Raw genomic sequence first — 22459 nt, 5'->3', positions numbered from 1 at the left:
ATGCTACATGGCACCTTGCAAAATACAGCATCTAAGATCTTACATGAAGAGAAGAAGTGAAAAATGAGTTTTCCTCAGACTATATATAGGTATATATTACACACAGAGACACACACACAAAATATGGTTAAAGTTCATCTCTCAAAGAATATTCATACTGCTCCTTTAATATAAGGAGAAGTTAAACTCAACTTCTAGATTTAAAGTTCTGTGATAAAAGTTGATACCTGAGGAAAAGAAATTAGTTTTCACACAGGTATTAAACTACATATTACTGGAATATATGCTTAAGAATATTTCTGCACAAATAGAGTTCAAGTTGTGAGACTGACTGCCTTCCTTATAATAAAATAAGATTCCATTCTGTAAAATTAATGTTATCTCCCTGACTATCATGCTATTTCCTTCTCTGTCCCAAATAACAACGAACTCTGGCGGTCTACAAAGAGGAAGATGCCCAGCTTGCTCTGACACAAAATAATAAATAGATTTCTCATGTTGCTGCAAGGTCCCTGGCATCCTATTTGTAAAGAACAAGTTGTAAAGCTTTATTATTTCCCATAAAATCTGAACAGCTTGAACGCAGAGGAAATACACATCAATATTCCCCCTTTTAACACATTTACAACATTTAAGCAAGTTGTAAGCACTTGGGCTAGCAGTCTCAATCAGAAAAGTCAGTTATAACACATTGCAAACCCATAAAATTATCACTTTATTTTAATGAGGTTTAACAATAAATTGAGCTTAGAAATAGACTTTGAACACTGACTCTATATCGGGGGAAAGGACCTCACTATCAATTCATGAGCTTTTCATTAGGCAGGTCAGAACATGGCTCTCAGGTCCCTGAAGTTCTTTAAACCTCTTCCTTCCTGCTTTATTTCATCCTGACACTATTACTTAAGTTACAGACTTTTGAAATATATGAAAAAGATGTGCAGCACATCTAAAACTTGCTTGGTAGGTATATTAAATACGAAATATGAGTTTGACCTTACCATATATTGATGCTATTTTCCTGGTTTATTTGTATCTATTAGCCAAGTTACTAGAGGAATCAAATGAACAGAGCACGAAACTGAAAATACTCTTAGGCTAGTTCTTCCAACAACTTTGTTAATAATTGTAAATAATTAAGTTATATTAAATTTATTAAAATAATTATTAAATTTAATTATTTAATTAAATTAATAATTAATTAAAATTTCCTATGCGCACGTATTTGCTCATTCACAGGTGGTTTTGAATATGTTCCTAGGATACGGAGATGTAACACCGAATGAAGTCCTCACTTTCATAAGATTACATTCTAGTGGAAGAGAAAAACATTCAACAAGAAAAACAATAAAGACATTAAATAACCTCAGATGATTATAGGGGCCGTGATGTCAACTAAAGCAGGGCAAGAAGATAGAGAGTGAAGAGGTGACATTTTAGAGAAAATGGTTGGGGTGATCTTACTGAAAAACAGCTAACCATGTGCAGTGTTTACTTGGAGTTAAGTAGTGCTCTGGGTACCACACAGACATTAACTCATGAGAACCTCAGTACCACTGTGAGGGTGGGGCGATTGTCAGACCTATTTCTCGATGGCAACACGGAGGCACAAAGAGGTTAAACAACTTGCCCAAGTCCAGAGCCTGTGTTTGAGCCTAGAATGTTTGGCTTCAAAGTCCATGTTATTAACCATTTAGACAGTGTGGCTATTAATGGAAAGAACAACCCAGATGGGAAGGCCAATACCAACAGATCTTTTCATTGTAAGGGCCCCCAAGTAAAATTCCCATTTCATCACTTAAGTATCTGTGCGATCTTGGGCAAGTTACTTGATTCATTTCAGCTGAGCACAGCACAGTTCCATGAGGGTGAGGTCCCTGTCTGTTTTGCACAGTATTATATTCCAAAAAAATAAGCAAAGCACTTCGCATATATTGGGGAGCAAATCAGTGCTTGTTGCATGAATGAATCATTTGCCTACTATGTAGCAGATAGATTGTTAGAGGCAAAGTGTATACTCTTAAACAGCAGGGTAAAAATCCTTGCCTAGTTCTTAGGCACTGCCTAGAAACTGGTGTCAGTTGCCAGAAAAGCAATTTCTAGATTTCTTTCCAGCTTTAAACTGCCGTCATTGTGACTCTACCAAAAGCTCTACTGTTCCCAAACATATATCCTCAAGAACAGTGATAAGTAAAAAGTTGTTAATTACCATGATGAACAATAGATAGAAACATCTCACTTTCAGGCTTTAAAACATTGATCCCATATTTCTGAATGGAGTGATAGGAAAAAAAAAATGAGAATAAGGGAGGAAACAGGGCTGTGTGATAGCTAATCTCAAAGTAAGTATAAACAATAAGATGTTACTTGTAGTGTGATATTAATGTGTTTAAGGTAACAGGTTTGGTGCCCATGACAATCAGTTAATTTGGTATATGGAGAAATCTTGCCATTGCACAACACAGAGAATTTAAGGAAAGGTTCAAAATACCATATTAACGCTTGATGTGCAGTTCCCTGTTTCAGCTTCCCCTTTGTGCATAGCTATATGGATCATTCTAACTATGGAATATTCTATGTACAGAGCTCTGACCATTCTTGTGGGATATATTTTGATGTAGGGTTTCTCAATCTGACATAATTCTTCTCAGGCAACAAGCATTATTAAGAGGAAGAAAATCAAAATAACTTTTGTTAATTTTAAAACAATAGGTAGGACATGTCCTGGACATATGGAGGAGGAAAGCCCAGTTCCATCAGCTTAGCCAGCACAGCAGCAGTTAGCGCTCTTCTGCCAGCCACTCCAGGTTGCCTACCAATAGATTTCCTGAGGGATCCCCAGTGTCCTTCATCCCAGTTCCATAAAGCCACTCCCATACCCAAAATCTCTCATATTGCTTTCCCAAACAGCTCCACGAACTGAACACATATTCCATATTCACAAAACATATTATAACTCAGAAGGAAATATATGTTCTACATGAGAATGAAGGTCATGAGAGATGACATGCATATGTATTTAATATACTGTACTAAGTATAGGAGTAACATAAAAGCAGGAACAAACTCAACCAGCCCAGTAAGGAAGGACAACAGTTTGGCATCACATGCCATGATATCAGAAAGCAGACACTAAGGATCTGTAAACAAAAGGGATTCCCAAGAGACCCCTTTGCCCTACACAGACCTCCAAATGGGTAACTAGACTCCAAATACAATACAGACACAATTTTAAAAAGAACTTGAAAAACTCCAGTTAAGGCTGTGTCTCATGATCTTCACTAAGCAGAATAAACACAGAGAGAGAATAAATCTTTCCTCAAAATGTCACAGGTAGGAAGAGGCAAGCTCCAGAAGGCCTTAGGAAATTACAGGGATTTCACAAATAGCACGTGATTAAAAATGAAGCAAACTCTCGGTAGTTCTGAAAAATAAAATGGCTAATGGGAAACACACCAGCTTATACAGCAAACACATTTAGAAGGGCACCACAACAAATGCGGATGAGAAGTTACCTCTGCTTTACTTAGCTCACAGCATTAACAGAGGACACAAACTGAATTAATTTTCCCCCCAAAACAGAAATAGTAATTCTTATCAGTAAAAAAAAAAAGCATGTGAGTGGCAAAGGTAAAGACTACAGCATGGTCAAGGAGTAGCAGGAGCAGGTAAATATTAATATCTAGTTGTGTGTTTTGGTTTGTGGTGTTCTTTACTAAGCTGGACGTTGGGTTCTCTTTGACTATCTATCTATCTACCTACCTATCTATCTGAGAAGTTTTCATTCATAATAGTTTTTCCAACCTAATATGCTGCCTATGACAGAGGTATGGCAAAGGGCTTTGGTTGTACAATGTAACATTACCTGCTATGTGATTTGGCTTTCATTTTCCAATTTAGGCCCGTCCCTGACACAGACAGGTTCTGCACTGAGAAAATGTGATCGATATCGCCCACTCTGATAGTGAGCCCCTTCCCCTGCTTTATAAACTTCAGAGTCATAGTTGCTGCATTAGCTACCTATTGCTACATAACAAATTACCCCACACTTAAAATAACAAATATTTATTATCTCACAGTTTCTGCAGGCCAGGAAGTTTGGAGTGGCTTGGCTGGATGCCTCTGGCTCAGGGTCTCTCATGATGTTGGAGTCAAGCTGTCAGCTAGGGCTGCAGACATCGGAAAGCTTGATTGGGCAGGAGAATGTGCTCACTGATGTGGCTGTGGGCTGACTTCAGAGGACCTGCTTGCAAGCGCACTCATATTGCTGTAGGCAGGCCTTAGTTTTACAGCATACAAGACTCTCCAGAAGGTGTCCCTCACAACATGGTAGTTGGTTTTTCCCTCCTCTGGACTGCCCCTGACATAGAAACTGGTCATGCTCAGAGAGAGTATGTCATGAATTAAATGGTGACTCCAAATAGTTATGCCTGTGTCCTGATACCCGGAACTTATGAATGTGAACTTATTTGGAAAAGGATCTATGTAGATGCAATTAAGTTAAGGATCTTGAGACCTTGAGATGATCCCAGATTCGAGTGAGTGTTAAATCCAGTGACAAGTGTCCTTATAAGAGAAGCAGTACAGACACAGAGAGAAACAGGGAGGATGTCAGGTATAAACAGAAGCAAAGATTGCAGTTATGTTGCCACAAGCCAAGAAACACCTGAGGCCAATGGAAGCTGGAAGAGACAAAGATGGATCTGCTCCTGGAACCTTCAGAATAGGGCATGGTCCTGCTGACACCTTATTTTGGCCCTCTGGCCTCCAGAACTGAGAGAGAATAAATGTCTCCTTTTTTAGGCCATCAAATTGTGGTAATTTGTTACAGCAGCTCTAGGAAGCTAACACAGAGTGAATTGAAAGACAGAGAGAGATGGAAACCACAGTCTTTTCTTTAAACTAATTTCAGATATTCCCATTATTCTGACATACTCCGTTTGCTAGAAGGGAGTCATTAGGTCCAGGCCATGCTTCAGTAGAGGGTAATTAAGCTCTACCTCTCCAGAAGAGAAATACCAAAGAATCTGTGGACATATCTTTAAAACCAATAAAGCTGCCATCTGAAGTTTCTCAAAATAACTTTTAAAGTACCCCTTTTCTCTGAGGTCAAGATACTGGAAAGAGATACAAGCAAATGTCTGAGTCTTGAGCCTTGTATCGAATATTTATTAATCCCTATCTGGGACTTCCATATTTTCTCAAACACCAGTCACTGTTGCACATATACTGATGGATTATTGTCATAAACTTTATTGGCAAAGCTCATGGGACCATAATTAATTTATATGTAGCTCATCTAAAAATACTTGCAATATTACTACAAATTACTAGAAATATTAAGGCACCATATGAAATAAGAAATTTTTATTTTAAAAATACATTCATGTTCATCGTCTCACTTAACAGTTACTAAATTCTCACGATACTTCTGTAAGAGGGTTGGTATGATCAAAGAGACTAAACGAGGCAGTACATTCAGCAGAAAGATCACTATACTAAAAGTCAGGCTGTAGTCTTAGCACTGTCCCTTACCACATGACCCTGGGAAAAATTAAGTAATTTTCCTGGGCCTGGGTTACTTTATTTGTAAAATTCTGAGATCAAATAGGTAATAATTAAAATTCCTGTCAACTCTGTCAGAAGCAGCATTCCCTTTGTTATCTCCAAAAATTAGACTAAAGTTACAAATATGTAAGAACTGAAATAGAATATTTGTAGCAAGGGAGAACATTTGAAAAATGTATGAACTATCCTTATTGTATACATCTGGTAAAGGGATGTTTTTTTTTTTTTTCTCATAGCCCTTACCATTATCTGAGGTTCTTTGCTTTTATGTGACTTGATCATTAGTGCCCTCTCTCTGCTAGGGCATAAGCTCGGAGAGGACAAGGGACCTGCTGTCTTCTTCACTATAGTCGTCTACACTCTAGAAGAGCACTCTAGCTGCAAGGAATTACTCAATAAAACATAGGTTGAACAAGCAAATCAAGTGTTCCAGGTATTTTACAAATAACAACAGAGCCATGTATCTTTCTTATCTGACAGTGTTAAGAAGCAGTTCTGCGTGTATGGTTTAACAGACACTCCGGAGTTAGATCTTCATACTCCTAGACAATCACGTATGAGGAACCTCAGGCTCAGAAGTTAAGGACTTTACCAATTACAACACTCTGCATTCATGTATCTCAGATCTTCTACCATGACATTTAGTGTTCCTGACACAGAATCAATCTTATATTCTATAATACAGAGCTTGGTTCCATGAACATTTTCAAGTAGAAACACCTCTAATCAGGTCATAACATGGCCTGATATTTAATCTTTGGGATTAGGGATTAATTACAAGGAGAGTTAATACATTCACAAAGTGTTCACTGTGTACTACTTTTTAATCAAATCATATGTGTATGTAATAGCTCAAGGAACATCTTAACACAGGGAGAAAAAAAAATCTACATTTTTACTCAGCATTTGCTACTTATTTCAATAAATGTGTTCTGCCATCTCTGCACATTAACTACTGTAGCTCTGAGATTAACCTTTCCTGTTTGCTTGTGCCTGACCTCAGAGCATCCTAAATTACTCAAAGCCATTCCGATGGCTTTAATTTATGAGAACACCTCCAAATATTCATCTTTTAAATCCTGAAAATGATTATCCCTGCACAACAGTGGCTCTCTTTTTAATCTTAGCTGATAACTCTGATTAAACACATCCAAAGGCTGATTACCCCCACTGCGGTTAATGCCAGTGTCACTGCTAACTACTTATTTCACAGCGGGAATTGCCTTCAAGAGCCCATTTACATTATTACCTAGAATTGATTTACACTGTTACTTCCTATTGATCACATAGGAAATAGGAGGTATAGACGGCGTCCTCTAAAGGCTAGCTATGATGGCAAATAATGCAAAACACAGCTGTTTAATTCTACACTCGGCCAGTAACACAGCAGTGTAAACACCAGTTGCTTCCAAAAGGTAGATATTTTTTAAAAGACAACATTTAGTATTAGAATCATTAAGTTATTTCATCACAAAGCCATTTGGGGGTGGACTCTATGTTATCACAATGGGTCAAAATAAGAGAAAATGAAAGAAGCTAAGCGTAAGACAGACATGTGGCATGTGGATAAGCAAAGTTTGGTCCCTGTGCTTTCTTATACTGCTAGCCTTTGAGCAGGGAGTATGTTTGGTGATGGGATACGAGAGATGCTAAAAACAGCAGGAGTACTAGCTCTGCAGATTCCTGGAATCATGCCGTTCTTTCTTGAGTGTCTTCTTGCTCGGTTTCCTGCAGTGGCAGCTATGATTACGACAAAAGATAAGAGGAGAAAAAACAATGCTTTCATTAAGTCCTCCAGCAAATATGTATCAAGAGTCAACTCTGTTCTGGGTACGATGTCAGATGCTAAGGATATCGGGTAAATAAGACCCATAGGACACCTTTCCTTCTAAAAATGTTATTTTGTCTAAAAAGACAGGTAATAAACAAACAAACAAACAAATACAGATGTCATCACTAGTGGAAAATGCTACAAAGGAAAAGGAGAATGTGTCAGAGTTCTCTTCAAAAAAAGCCCTAATCTGTGACCCAAATGGATGCCTGTGTTGTATAGCCAAAAGAAATCTTAAGGCAAGGGTGCTACTGAATTCCACCACTCTCTAGGGCCAAGGCCCTCACACTTGAGCACGCAGTAGAGTTACTTGGAGAACTTGTTAAACCACAGGGTTTCTGAATCAGTAGGTGTGGGGTGGGGCATGAAAATTTTTATCTAACAAATTCCCAGGTGATGCTGCTGCTCCAGACACCACGTTTTGAGAACCACTGCTCTGGTTTTTAGAATATTTCTGCCCTTATTTCCACATTCATCATGAGGATCACTAAGGAGATTAAATGCATGAAACTGCTTAATATAAATGAAAAGGGTGGCAATTACGGAGAAATAGATTCAAATAAAACCTGAATTCCTTAAGCACTTAAGGAAAATGAGCCAATCAGAGTTGATTTTAGGAGGAACAATCCCATCTTCAAAAGGAAGATGATTTCATGATCTTCAAAAGTAGCTTTTCTCTTTGTGTAATATAAGTCATTTAATTATGGAAGGGGCTCATGAGGGCCCTCAGGTCTTCATCAAAGGCTGGCAGAGTCATACTCCTAGCAGCATGCCCACTCCACCGCTTTCACAATCAGACACCTGCTGGGAGAGCCCATGATGGCTGAAATCAGGTCACCCTTTGCAAAGGACTAACTCAGAACCATCTTATGAATTACCTGCTCTAGAAACTGCATTTCCTGTGGACTACAGGCTCCTTTTCAGCACATTAGCTAACACCACCGGAAGAAACAAGGAACAAAGGTTTGCTTCCTAATACTCTGGTGGTTTAAACTTACTCTCCCTTCAGAGACTTGACTTATTCACTTCCCAGATCTGGCCCTATTGGGAAAAATCACATTTTTCTAGGCATTCTTTTCAAGGTGGCCTTATTATTTGAAAGATTTGAAAGGTTTCAGATCATCCTCCCAAGGTAATGTTCTCTTGAGGCAACAGAAGCAAGGATGTCCCAAGGAATAGAGGGTAGGTATTTTAGTCTCACTTTTATCAATTTTGATCTGAATAAGTAACATCACATTTAATAAAATTCAATACTTAGTCTCTCTGAATCTCACCTTTCTTACTTTATAAAAAGTGAAGACTGGCCGGGCATTGTGGCTTGTGGTTCACGCCTGTAACCCCAGCACTTTGGGAGACCGAGGCGGGTGGATCACCTGAGGTTAGGAGTTTGAGAACAGCCTGGCCAACATGGCAAAACTCCGTCTCTGGTAAAAATACAAAAATTAGACGGGCATCATGGTGTATGCCTGTAATCCCAGCTACTTGGGAGGCTGAGGCAGGAGAATCGCTTGAACCCGGGAGGCGGAGGTTCTCCTCAGCCGAGATCGCACCATTGAGCTCCAACCTGGGCGACAGAGCGGGAATCCCTCTGTCTTGTGGGGCAAAAAAAAAAAAAAGAAAGAAAGAAAAAAGAAAGAAAACTGCCACAGACCAGGGGCTGACAAACTTTTTCCGCAGAGGTCGGATAGTAAATACTTCAGGCTCTGTGGCCATAAAATCCCTGTAGCAACAACTCAACTCTGCCACGTGAGAGCAGCCATAGACAATATGTAAACAAATGGCCACAACTATGTTCTAATAAAGCTTTATTTATAAAAATAAACAGGCAGCAGGACTGGCTAACACCTAACAGAGACTCCTTTCACAGCTCAGGGATCCTTGGCCACCATGATGCCTCTAATATGGATTTAGTTTGTTAATGGGAGCAACAGATCTATTTTCCCTGTACCTGTATTTCTCTGTGTTGGAAGAAAATATTACTTGTCATGTCACCTCCTCATAGGAATTTCAAAAGAACTGATGAGCTAGTGTTTCAAAGTACTATGATTTCTTGATAAAGGGCAGAAGAGAAGTACTAATTATTATCAACAATATATTTTAAGCTACTATCATCTGATTATTATTGCACCTGGGAATAGAATGTGAATTCTGGTTCATACCACTCATTCAAACATATTATAGTACAGTCTCTCACCTTAGAATTTCCCTTCAAATGATTAATGAAAACCTTGAGTTAGTCAATATTACCCCCTGATGCCTTCCAAAGATTAAATAAAAGAAATAAAAGAAACAGATTCCACCATTTCATTTACACAAGTTTAATATTTTTCCATTTATCTTTGATGACTATTCAGCCCTGAAGCCTAAAAATGAAGCATTCTAAAGAAATAAAATAGACATGTGAGCTATGCTGAAAACCATCAAATAAGGGTGATATGGTTTCTTTATTTTTATTTATTTTTTTCCTCCTTAGGAGAAACTCCATTAAGAGTAAATTTTGGAGACAGGAGACTTTGGAGTGTATATATGTTAAAATACATTTTTTTAAAAACACAGTGGATAATTGACACTGATTTCATAATTTCTAATGAATATTAGCATAATTTTTCCTTATATTCCTACTACCAATTATCAACCAAGTTTGACACTTTCAGTAACTAATTCATTTGCTAGATATTTCTCTAGTACCTGTGATATACAAGGTACTCTGTTATAAAGGTGGAAAGTTTGCATATCTAACAATAAAAGGTAGCATGTGACAAGTGCCCTGAGTATGTTAACGTGCAGTATTCTGGAGTGTGAAGAAAAAAGAAGGCATTTTTAGCTGAGGTGACAAGAGAAGACTTGTTTCATGGCAGAAGTGATATTTGAACTGAGTCTGGAAGACAAGTGAAAGGAGCAAAGAAAGAGCATTATAGATAGCTCAGATACAGACCCCATGGATAGACATAGCATTGTGAGCAATTCATATCGTACAAAAGGTTGTAAGTAGTTCAGTGGAAGGCCAAAGGTAATCAGGCTAATGAGTCTATGTTTAAGGAAAAATCCACTATCAGATTTTGAGAGGATTAGAGTTACATTTTGTTCATTCATTCAACAAATATCTTTTGAACCCCTATTATATATCACACATTTTTTTAAGCTATATAAATACAGCAATACATTAGAAAAATGCGGAAAGAAGAGTCTCTGCCCATATTCTGGTAGACAGAAACAGATAAGAAACAAAAGAAATAAGTAAATGAGCAATACATTAGAAAAATGCAGAAAGAAGAGTCTCCGCCCATATTCTGGTAGACAGAAACAGATAAGAAACAAAAGAAATAAGTAAATGATATATTTGAAGATTTAATTTACAGGTAAGCAACTATAAATTTAAAAACTGAAGCAATTATAAATAGGTTGGTTAGGGTGACATCTGATGTTACATTTGAACAAGAGTTTGAGGTAGGTAAGGAACAAGCCATGTAGGTATCTAGAAGAATAGAACTCCAGCAGAGGGAATGCCAGTGCAAAGGCTTTGAGGACCAGGTTCACACAAAGCAGCCTGTGTGAGTTGGGGAAGCACAGAAGGAGATGATGTAGAGAAGTAAATGTCAAATCATGTAAAGTCTTGTAGACAATTTTAAGGACTCTGGATTTAAGAAAGTTAATTTACTAGAAATGTGCAGAATAATTGCAGAAGGAAAAGTATTAGAAGTGGAGGCAACAGTGTTTTTAAAAAATTATTTTTCAAGTGAAAAAGTCCTGAAATAATTCACTCATTTGATCCTTCATTTATTCACATTAATTCAGCACATATTTAGGAGACACTATGATTGATATTGACATTGGAACTGACTCAGGTAGACAAATCTTGCCCATGTGAAGCTGACTACCTGGTGGAATGATGATAGCATGAATAGAAATGTCCCATATGTCAATAAGCTTCTAAAAATCTATAAAAATTTAAATTGTATTATGAATTCAAAAAATATCTAATATTGTAGAGAAGATTCCCAAAAGATCCAATTACATAAACAATCCTCCGTCTACTTTCTAAGTCATTTCCTTACCAATAGGCTTCAATGAAAAATTGACCAATATTCTTTCTACCCTTAAGATTTCTTTTGAAAAGAATGATTGGATATTCTTAACGTCAAAAAGAAATCATTCAAAACATCCAAGCAGTGAAAAGTAAACTAAATATCTGGGGCTTATCATTCTGCCAATCATGATGAGTCACAGAACACAGAATACAAGCATAATTAATTCAAATACAACCATTTATGAATAGATTAATTTAGCAAGCATAAAAGAGGCAAAAACCAGTTCAAAATTATCAAGTTTGTCTGTAACCCAGACAATAGGATTTTCCAAACAAATTGCTGATGCATGAAGATATTATCACTTGTGGCTGGATGACTGGCTTTAGTACCCCTATAATGATAAACCCGCTGTCTCGGAGGACAGATAGGAACTAGTCTCTGCTGTCAAACTGTCGTGGAATTATTAAATATGGAGAGGAAAAATGACCCAAACAGTATGTAATGAGCTCCCTTTTCATTCTCACTACAAAAGCACATCTGTGGATTGTTAATGACCCTGAAATGCATAAACCAAATTGATGAGAAAGAAAAACAACTCTCAGGGATAGGGAAAGGGAAAATCAACACACACAATGTTTATAAAACATAATTTTAAATATAAGGGCTTGTGAAAGTACTGTGAAATACTATAAAGTGGCATAAAAATGTAAGCTATTAGTACTCATTTTCATATTGCTTTCCTTGCTTTCCTTTATGCTTTTAATATAAATCATTAACCTTTTAAATATATAGGAAGAAACAAGACCTAGTCACAAATATTCCATGTTTATGACTTATGAGGTGGCACTGCAATGCCTGTCTGGTAATTTCTATTCTATTGGATGAGTTTTTACTAAACATGCCCTGTGGGCTGCATGCAGTGACTTGAGTATGTGTTGGCTCTCAGGATCTCAGCTCTCATGGATTCTGTAGCTAGTCCTGCCAACTGACTCGTCATTTCTAGCTTCACTGTCCCAAAAGATCCCCTTGCCCCAGGATGCCCATGAAAGCCACACTTCAGTTCAACGTGATGACTCAAGCATTGGAATCCTTCAAGCACAGGTATTGACTTATTGATCTTTGTTCCTCAGTGCCTGGTATTGTGCAAGTCTTCAATAACCTTAAAATAAGATGAATGGCATTCAAAGGAAACAGAGTAACTTATTCAGAGGGATGTCAAACAGATACAAGCACATTTAAAAAATTATCACAGTATGAACCCATACACTAGAGCCACCATTTTATTTGGGAGTATTTAATGATTCTGAGTATATTGTTCTTTAGAAAGTTCAGATTTGGAGAAATTTGATTTGTGTTTTAATACACAAAAAAGAAAACAGTGAATCAATAGGAGACTTGGAATACTGCTTGGTTTAAGGACAAATACAAGTCTGAAAACAGTCAATAATCTTGCCATTATTATAGCAGTCGACAACCTTGCTTCTTCTCAGGGCGGTATAAGTTAGGTAAATTATGAATGTAGCAAGGTATTAGAAAGGAGAAGAATCAACATTTTAAAAAATAGCACTATATAATTCTGGAGAGGGAAATCACCGTTAATACACAGATCATGACCTCTGAGTTACAAAGAGAACTGCTCTAAACACCATTCTACACAAAGGGTTTGTTTGACACAAATACATATTCCAAGTAGTAGTGTAGAGCCATTTGGCACATGATTTGACTATTTCACACTAGGTAAAGACACTAACAAGAAAAATAAATGAAAAGTCATTAGAGAAAAAATTAAACAGCATATATAGTTGATATACAATCATGCTTTGCTTACCAACAGGAGTATGGTCTGAGAAATGACTCCTTAGGTGATTTCATCATTATGCAATCATAGGGTACACTTACACAAACCTAGATGGTATAGCCTACTACACACCTAGACTATATGATACAGCCTATGGCTCCCAGGCTACAAACCTGTACAGCATGTTAAATACTGAATACGGCAAATAATTGTAACACAATGGTAAGTATGTAAACATAGCTAAACATAGAAAAGGCTCAGTAAAAATATAGTACAGGTTGAATCCCTAATCCAAGTTTTGAAATTCAAAATGCTCCAAATTCTAAAACTTTGTGTGCCAACATGATGTCACAAGTGGAAAATTCCACACCTTATCTCATGTGACAGGCCACAGCCAAAACACAATAAAAACTTTGTTTCATGCACAAAATTATTTAAAATATTGCATAATATTATGCTCATGTTATGTGTATAAGGTATATATAAAACATAAATGAATTTTGTGCTTAGACTTGGGCCCCATCTCCAAATTGTGCCATTTTGTACATGCAAATATTTCAAAATCTGAAAAAAAGATCTAAAATCCAAATCATGTCTGGTCTCAAGCATTTTGGGTAAGGGATATTCAATCTGTATTATAATCTTATAGGACCACTGTCATATATGTGTTCCATCATTTACCAAAGCATCACTATGCAGTACATGAAGGTACTTTCACTGAAACCATTATGAACAATATAGGATGCAATATTATATTGATAAAGAAAAATACTATTTTAATATATTAGTATTTACTACAAGTCCTCAAATTTAAACATACCTTTACAGTAATCTTTAAAATATAACATGCTATTCTCCATTCACACACATCCACAGGAAATTCACTGTTAGACAACCTGTCTATATATAACCCATAGTATCCTATAGGTTGTATTATAAATTTCCATTCATGTTTTCTCCAGTGCTAAAATAAAAACCAAAACCAGCTTCACTTTTACATAAAATGTATTCACAGATCTCAGCAGTATCATAAGAAGTGGGTGAATGCGATAATCGACAAATTGGCATCTCAGTTTCCAGGTCAATGCACACCTGAATGATGCAATGAAACCCTCTACCTCCATCCTCAGGCCCTGAAGATTATGGGATAAAAAAGCTATGACATTGACCAGCTTCTCTCTAAGTATTTTATCCCATACCACGTCACCCAGTTGGTTGAATGACTAAGCAACAAGGTCAATCAAATGCAATACTTCTCTCTATTAAAATATAATGGAAATTTTGACCATTCCACATTCAAAGAGCAAATACATTCTCACACTGACAACCAGATTTCGTTGGCTTTTCCTGAAAGCAAAGTGTGACAGATGCCTTGGCTGTAATTGCCAATCAGCCTTTACATGGCAGCTGAAAACACAATACATCACTTTGATCTCCTTTGCTCTAAACACATCCACAATCAAGAAACCTGAACAAGGAATAAGAAATTGGCATCATTTCCAGGAGCTGTCACTCTGTGGCACTTAAATGCTATAATGTATATTTTGCTCATATTTTTATTTCCCTTTCAGAGACACTCTGTCAAAGATTTGAATAGTTAAACATCGTATGTGCATATATACATATATATATTATATACACTATGTATATAATATATATATATATTTGCATATATTTGGAGACATATTTGGAAAGCATGTTTTTATTACCATGTACAAAATCTGAACTCAAGCACATTTAATTAAGTACCACCACTGCCATTTCCTTTTCCATTTATACACTGGATTAAAACAAGACGTCTCATCTGATTTTGAAACAGTATTCAAAACAGTTGTACTCACATTTTGCAGGCAGGTCATAGCCACATGTGATTTTTGCATGTCCAGTATCACAGCCATTCAGGTTACGACATTCAGCTAGCAAACAGGGGCCAGCTGCTCTATGAATACAGCCATCCACTAAGGGAGAAAGAAGAAAGTTAGCTTATATTTGGCATTTGTAAATAAATGTAAAGCTCAAGATGGGAAGAGGAAAAGAACTCAATTTGTTCTTCCCGTAAATAACCATAGCCCATGGAAGAAAACCCAGGGTGTTCAATGTTTCAAACACTAGCTTATCTGTGTGTGTGTGTGTGTGTGTGTGTGTGTGTATGTGTGTGTGTGTTTACGTAGTGAACAGAAGTAGAAGGGTTATAGAAGTTGTGTGCTAAACAACAGGTTCTCTGGGGTGGGAGAATCCTTGATACGGAGCATATTCCCATTTCAATGGTATAATTCCTTTCCCCATATCCAATTTTAAGCTATTAACTTGATGTCACTGAACACAGGGTTGAGAAGAAATGCTCACAATTGTCTCTCCCTCCCAAGCTGTTATGTGTTGCCTCTAACACACCACAGGTTAGAGAAGAAAAAAGGTCAGGAAGAAACCTAGAAAGGTACTCTGAAACATTTGTGCTCACCTCAAAACTGAAGGAATAGAATTAAAGCTACCGAAATCAAAACTAAACCTTTGAGCAACTTCTCTCTGCAACAGAATGACACAAATATGACTGTGTTTCTGCAGGGTGTCTGACTGGGTGCTGCGCAAAGGTAGATTCGGTCTTGCTTAACACCCATAAGACCACCCCTTACTCTCCCTTGGCGGGGCCTGAAGCAGAACTTCTGTGCTGCTCTGACTCTGACAGAGGGGCAGGCTTTATGCCCGTGACCAGCTTCAGGTCTCATCAGCTCTCTGGCTTTACATCTGGGACCCTTTCACATTGAGGCATCACAAATTACCTTTTGAGAGCACAAATTTGATGTCACTGGAAATTAAAGCTCTCTGTGTGTGAGCGCACAGGTGGAAGGGTACAAGACTAAAAGATCACAGACACATAAATTAGGAAACTGAGAATTTGGGGTTTTGGTTGTTATTGAACGGGCCCCTTGGACAGAAAAAAAAGCAAGACTGTAAAATAAAGGCAAAGAGAGAGTAATAGTAACTGGGATGTGAAAATAGAATATTAGAAGTCTGAAGACTTCTTCTCTCCACAGTTCGTAACACCATGTAATTGATCTTTGCTCTTTATTATTATTATCATTATTATTATTTTAGAGGAAGCTGGATATGGGACAGGCTATTGGCACTAAGGGAAATATAGACAACCTGGACTTGTCTAATGTCCAGGTTGACTTCTGCTGCCACTGCATGGCAGGGAGGCATCACTTTTGGCCTCGCAAGTGTCATAGGGAAACAAGATTATCTGGGCTTTATTACTTCACCACTTGCACGTCACCAAAGCTTGACAATGAACCTCATCCTCAAAGACACTCACAACAAAATTAATTCACTCCAGACTATACTACACTGCATATTTCACAAAATCTAGGTTGAAATCCAGACTTTAACATTTACCAGATAAAGGATGCTCCAACCACTGGTTTTCTTGTAAGTCCTTGTCAATAATGGTAGTATCTCACATAGTTACAAAGTTGTGCATTAAATTTGAATAATTTTGTGCATGGAAGGCATTCAGCAAAGTGTCTAGTACAGTGTTACGTGTCCTCTTGGTGGTAGTTATCTTAAGTACTCTAAATCAAAATTTCATGTAAATTTTGAAATAATTCTTCTTTATTTAAAAAGAAGAAATATAGAGCAGCAAGAAAAACCACTCTTTTCTCACTGTTTATGCACACATGCTGAAACATAAAATTTTTCCCTTACAAAGAAACATTAATATATTGTTAAAATTCTTTCAATTAGCAGTTTTACTTTTTAAATTTATTACATGAAATTATTAACACAAGTTCAAAAAATATGTACACAAGGATGTCACAGTTGTTTACAATAGTAAAAATTGGATCTACTCAGATGTCCACCAACAGGAGCTGGTTAAATAAATAAAAGCCCATCAATGCCATAGACTGTATAAAAGCACTTAAAATGAATAGACCAGCTATAGGTAAACAGAGTCCTTCACATGAAAAGATTTCTCAGTGAAAATGCCAGGTTTAGAAAAGTATATATAGTATGGTTACCATTTTGTTTACAACATTATACACACAGACATATACATATATATATGTACTGAATATACATATATATGGGTATATATGTAATGTAATGTATATATGTAATGTGTGTATATATATACTCAGTACGCACACATATATATGTACTGAAAATACATGCACCTTTGGTGATGTGATTATGAGATGGGAAACAGAGGGTGAGATTACTGTATGGGGAAAAAAATATATCCTAATTTCTTTATATATGAAAATTTTTTACAAGAGCTTAAAGAAAAGTATTTTAAAGAAAACGTTTTTTTCTTGGCAAAGAGATAATTAGTTACTTTGAAACAGATAATGAAAATGTAATTTTCTAGTATACTTAATCATATGCTGTCAAATATCTGCATTATTTAGATTGCACCTTAATGCAGTTTGCAGATATCTAATTCTCAAAATTTTCATGATTATCCCAGTATTCCTGACTGCATTCAGGCAATGAAAGTCTGACTGAAGAGCTATTTAATAATAATGAATACAGCTTAAATGTACCGCATGCATCAATGTGCTGGGCACTGCGCTGAGGACAACCTTATAAGGTAAATACTAATTTTATCATCTCCATTTCATAGGATCTTAGAAGAGGTTAGTAACTTGCCTACATTCACAAAGTACTCACAATGTGATTCAAAATCCTAGATTTGTCTGATGATGTAATCATGCTCTTAACCATTATAAATCACTGTCTTCTCAATTCCTGCATGTGGCATATCGAAGCACTATATATTACATTACTTTTAAATTCCCATCCATTGTATTTATGATTTATAATGTACACACAATCAAATGTACAGATTTTAAGTATGCAGCTTTGACAAGTTTTAACAACTGTGTGCATTTATGTAACCATGATGCTAATAAAGATACAAAACCTTTCCATCCACCCAAAAAGCTACCTTGTGCCCTTTCCATTCAGTTTCCCCTCCCCTCACCCAGAGGGAGTTCCTGTTCTGACTTTGACCACCAGAACTGTTTTACCTGCTATATAACTTCAAATTTTATATACAGATAGAGAGACTGCCTTCTTTCACATCACATATTAAATATTTCTGAGATTCATCTGTGTTGTGTCTATTTAGACTTCATTCCTTTTTATTTCTAATACTCCATTGTTGACTATGCCGTAATTTCTATATCCATTCATCTGTGAATACACATTAGATTTCTAGTTTTTAGCTATTATAAATCAATCTGCATACTTGTATAAACCATCTTGTAGCTATAGGTTTTCATTTCCATTGGACAAATATCATTGAGTGAAATTACTAGGTAAGTATATATTTATTTGATAAAGAACATAACAGTTTTCCCAAGTGATTACCATGTTACACATAACCCCAGCAATGTGGCAGAGTTCAAATTTTGGCAATCCCTTGGTGTTGTCGGCCTTTGTAATGCTGGTAATTCTAATGACTATAAAGGAGTATTCAATGCACATTTCCCTGATAATTAATGAGGTTAGATATCTTGCCAAATGTATATTGGCCATTCATAGATCTTATTTTTGGAAGTGTCTGCTCATGTCTTTTGCTAATTTTTGTTGTCTTTTCATTACTGAGTTTTGATAAATCTGTTATTAATTCCATTCCAATTTTTAAAATTTCAAATATTTCATTTTTTTTTTCTTAAAATTTCCATTTGGTTCTTCTTCTTACTGTTTTCCTATGACTCCTGAAATTTCCCAGCTCCCCACCCATTCTATTTATCTAGTCACGTAAATTCCTTAACAGATTTGACATAGTTATTTTAATGTCCCTATGTGCCAATTCCATTATCTAGGTCAGCTATGGATCTGTTTGTATTGACTCATTTTTCATTTGACTCTGGGATACATTTTCTTATTTCTTTGCATGTCTAGTAAATTACTGATGGCATATTGAAACTTGTGTATAATATATGGTAGAGGCTTTAGATTCTATTATCTTCTATTATCTTAGAAGATTCTATTGTCTTAGAAGTTTGTTCTAGCAGGCAGGTAAAATACTGTCAGGTAATATGGAAGGTTTGTTAAGGTGGGTCTATTTCAGTTTTTCCTTTAGTTCTACGATAAATCCCTTAGTCCCAGGATGTAGTCTTTACTCCTATCACATGGCCCTTCTGGAGTTTCAATGGAAAACCCAAGATGTTAGCCAAGCCCCCTCTAACTTGGGGAGAACTAAAATTCCAAATTCTGTAGACACACAGTTAAGAAGCTGCTGAATGATTTGTTCAGTTATTTACACCTTCTAGCTTTCATTTTCTTCCTAGGCTTCTTAGACTCTTTCTCTGCATATGTATAGACTCAACCAAGGATTAAAGAGGGATTTATTTGTAGATTTTGGGCTCCTTCATCTGTGACTCTCCCCTTTCTGGCATCTCCTCCTCAATTCCTATTCTGACAATCCTGAATTCAGTCCTGTGGTTTCCCATGTCAATAAACTATTGCTTTCTATTTCAGCCCTCTCAGCCATTTACCACATGAGTTAAGGAGGACCCTCGGGGTCCAAGTCACATGATCTCTTAAATGTAGAACTCACTCAGTGTGGTTTCCTTATTTCACAAATAGAATCCCTTTTAGTTTCAGCCTACTTTTAGTTACTTGCTAGTGCCAATAAACAATTTCTGTTTTTTAATATTTTGTCAAGAATTTAGAATTACTATTGGTACAAAGGTCATCTGAAACATGTTAGTCTGTCATTATAGAACAGTGGAACTATATACCACATTTTCAATTAGTTAAAACATGATCTCCTATTATTTCAGAGCTATATTTGTGGCCCTTGAAAAGAAAAAGTGTGTGGGAGAAAAGGGCAATGATAATATTAATTGTATCAATTCTATGCTCAAAAGTATGTCTTTGAAAGGCAAAAAGGTAATATCCCTATATGTACAAACTCAATATAAGAGTTTAAAATTCTCTAATATATTGTCAATTCTGTTGCTAGACTTATATTTCTAAAATGTGAGTCTGATCTTAACTACTTCCCAAAGTCATGTTTGTTGTTCTTCAAAACTTACATTGTAAAATACTAATTCCAAATTATGGTATTTAGACCCTTCATAAATGTTGTTCCAACTTATCCTCACAACTCTCATATCATCCTACACTTTCTCCCTTCACATCCTCTGATTTGGCCACACCCATGTCCCTGCTATTCTCTAAAGGCACCATGACTTCCTTTGCAAGGTACCCTCTACCCAGGCTTTCTATTCCCTCCCCTTTTCTGCCTAGCAAGGTCTTTCCAATTTTTCAATTTCTAGTTCAAATGTTTTCTCTTTTAAGAAACCATTCACAAGTGGACAAAATAAATGTCTCTTTATGTTCCCATCATATTCTGTTTGTACCTTTATTGTCATATTTATAAACTGTGTTATAGTTATTACATAAACACAACAGAATGCTTATATGCTAAAAGTCTGTTTTCCTCCTTAGTCTCAGTTCCCTGAATAAACAGGAGGTGGCTTATTCTTTTGTATATCCCCATCTATCTTAATAAATGACTCTGTAACTGCTTAATACAGTTGATTTTGATTCATTTAAATTTGGGAAGAAAAGCAATACAGCTTTTTTTTTTTTTTCTTCTGACAATACTGAGGAAATGGTTAGGTCACTCAAATCCAAGGAATTAGAAAGTAAAAAGTAAAGTCAAATACACAGCCAGTGTTGTCATCACAAATCTGGTGATGAGGTTCTATATTAGAAGTGTTATAATTCATTGAATCTGAAAGTTCACCCCCTTCTCCACTCAGGTCTAGTGCAATCTGCAGAAAACCTTGCCTTTTGGTTTCACGAGGGGTCAGAATAAAAAGACAGCAGGCTGAATAGTGGCAAGATGTGGAATATAACACAGTAGCACTTCTCACATCCACCCTGGGGAGGCAGATGCGGAGGAGACTCATGGTTTGCACTCGGGCTGACATAGATCGTCTAAACCTAATCACCACTAAAAAAGAAAAGAAAAGCACCCAAGATCAGAAATCTAAAAGAGGAAAAAAAAAAAAAAGGGGGGGGGAATACAATCTTCTAGAAAGCAATAGGACCATCTATGCTTCTTATCATACCAAAAATATATACCCTATAGGAAAAAAGACAACTAAGCTCCATGAGTAAATAGAACAACAATATACAGAATTTTTCAAGACCACTGTGGCTAGACTGCTGTTTGTTCACCAAAGCCCATTCGGTTTTCTTCCTGGGCTACATTGGCAAGACAGTACTTCCCAACCACTCTTGTAATTTTACTGGGTTGTGAGACTGAGTTCTGTTTAAAGAGTATGAGTAAAAGTGATATAATGATTTCTACATCCAGTCCATAAAAATCCTGCACAAGGTCCTCCACATGACCTTCCATTGTCTGCAGGCTGAATGCAGGGGCTCAGGCAGGACACCAATGACCCAGGAGATGGTGCAGCAACCAGACAAAAAGTGCCTGAGTCCCTAAATGACTGTGTGGAACAGAGCTCCACTCCCACTTCCCATACTAGACTGTGAATCAGGTGATAAACCTTTATTATGTAGAACCACTACAATCTGGGGATGTTTGCAACACCAGTTTGCCTTAACCAATACATTCATTTCTGTTGTAAATATCATGATGGCAATTTTTGTTCCGCTGAATCACTGTTATTTTTTTAAACTTGTGCTCATTCCTCTAGGTATGTCTCAGAGTCCTTAATCATGCTGGAATCTGAAGACTTGGTGAGTACTCAAAGCCAAGCTCTCCTACTCATTCAAATAGTTGTTCTCCTCCTTAGTGACTGAAACCAGACTAACAGAAGATTAAAGCAGAGACTTATTAAAGACTGCCTGTGGTAAGGTCAGCTAGTATTCGGGTGAACACTGAGGTCACTCACAGGGCTGCTCTTCGACAGGACTGAGGGGAGTCTAGCTGCAGCTCCTTCTAAAGGCTAGGCTTTCTGCTTTACTGACATACCTGTCATTTACCATCCTGACAAGAAGGCCAAAATGCTTGCAGGCAGATGGTTAACTAAGGCAAGGACTTTGACTCCCTGACATATTTTCTCCAATTATCTAGCAAAGGCTAAATTCAGAGGACTTCAGTCTATTAATTAGGCCATCTTGGTTAGCTTTCCTTAGACTATAGGGTAAAGAATTCCACTGTCTGAGAGTGGGATAGAAAGATAAGTTTCAGTTATGCTTGAGGGGAATTGTTGTCACTTTTGTTCATATTACCTTGGGGCTTAG

At 36.8% G+C, this 22459-nt stretch overlaps 1 protein-coding gene across 4 annotated transcripts in view; it reads right to left on the bottom strand.

Moving 5' to 3' along the window:
* MACROD2 (MACRO domain containing 2) overlaps nt 1-22459 on the bottom strand; it is a 2143045-nt gene that overhangs the window by 1401769 nt on the left and 718817 nt on the right. For all 4 annotated transcript variants that reach the window (XM_025399153.1, XM_025399154.1, XM_025399155.1 and 1 more), the window contains exon 5: nt 15067-15183. In XM_025399153.1, the coding sequence (XP_025254938.1) occupies nt 15067-15183 (117 nt within the window). The remainder of the gene's footprint in view (nt 1-15066; nt 15184-22459) is intronic.

This window comes from Theropithecus gelada, chromosome 10, assembly GCF_003255815.1.
Source record: "Theropithecus gelada isolate Dixy chromosome 10, Tgel_1.0, whole genome shotgun sequence".
Lineage (NCBI taxonomy): Eukaryota > Metazoa > Chordata > Mammalia > Primates > Cercopithecidae > Theropithecus > Theropithecus gelada.
This window is presented reverse-complemented; position numbering and strand designations above follow the sequence as displayed.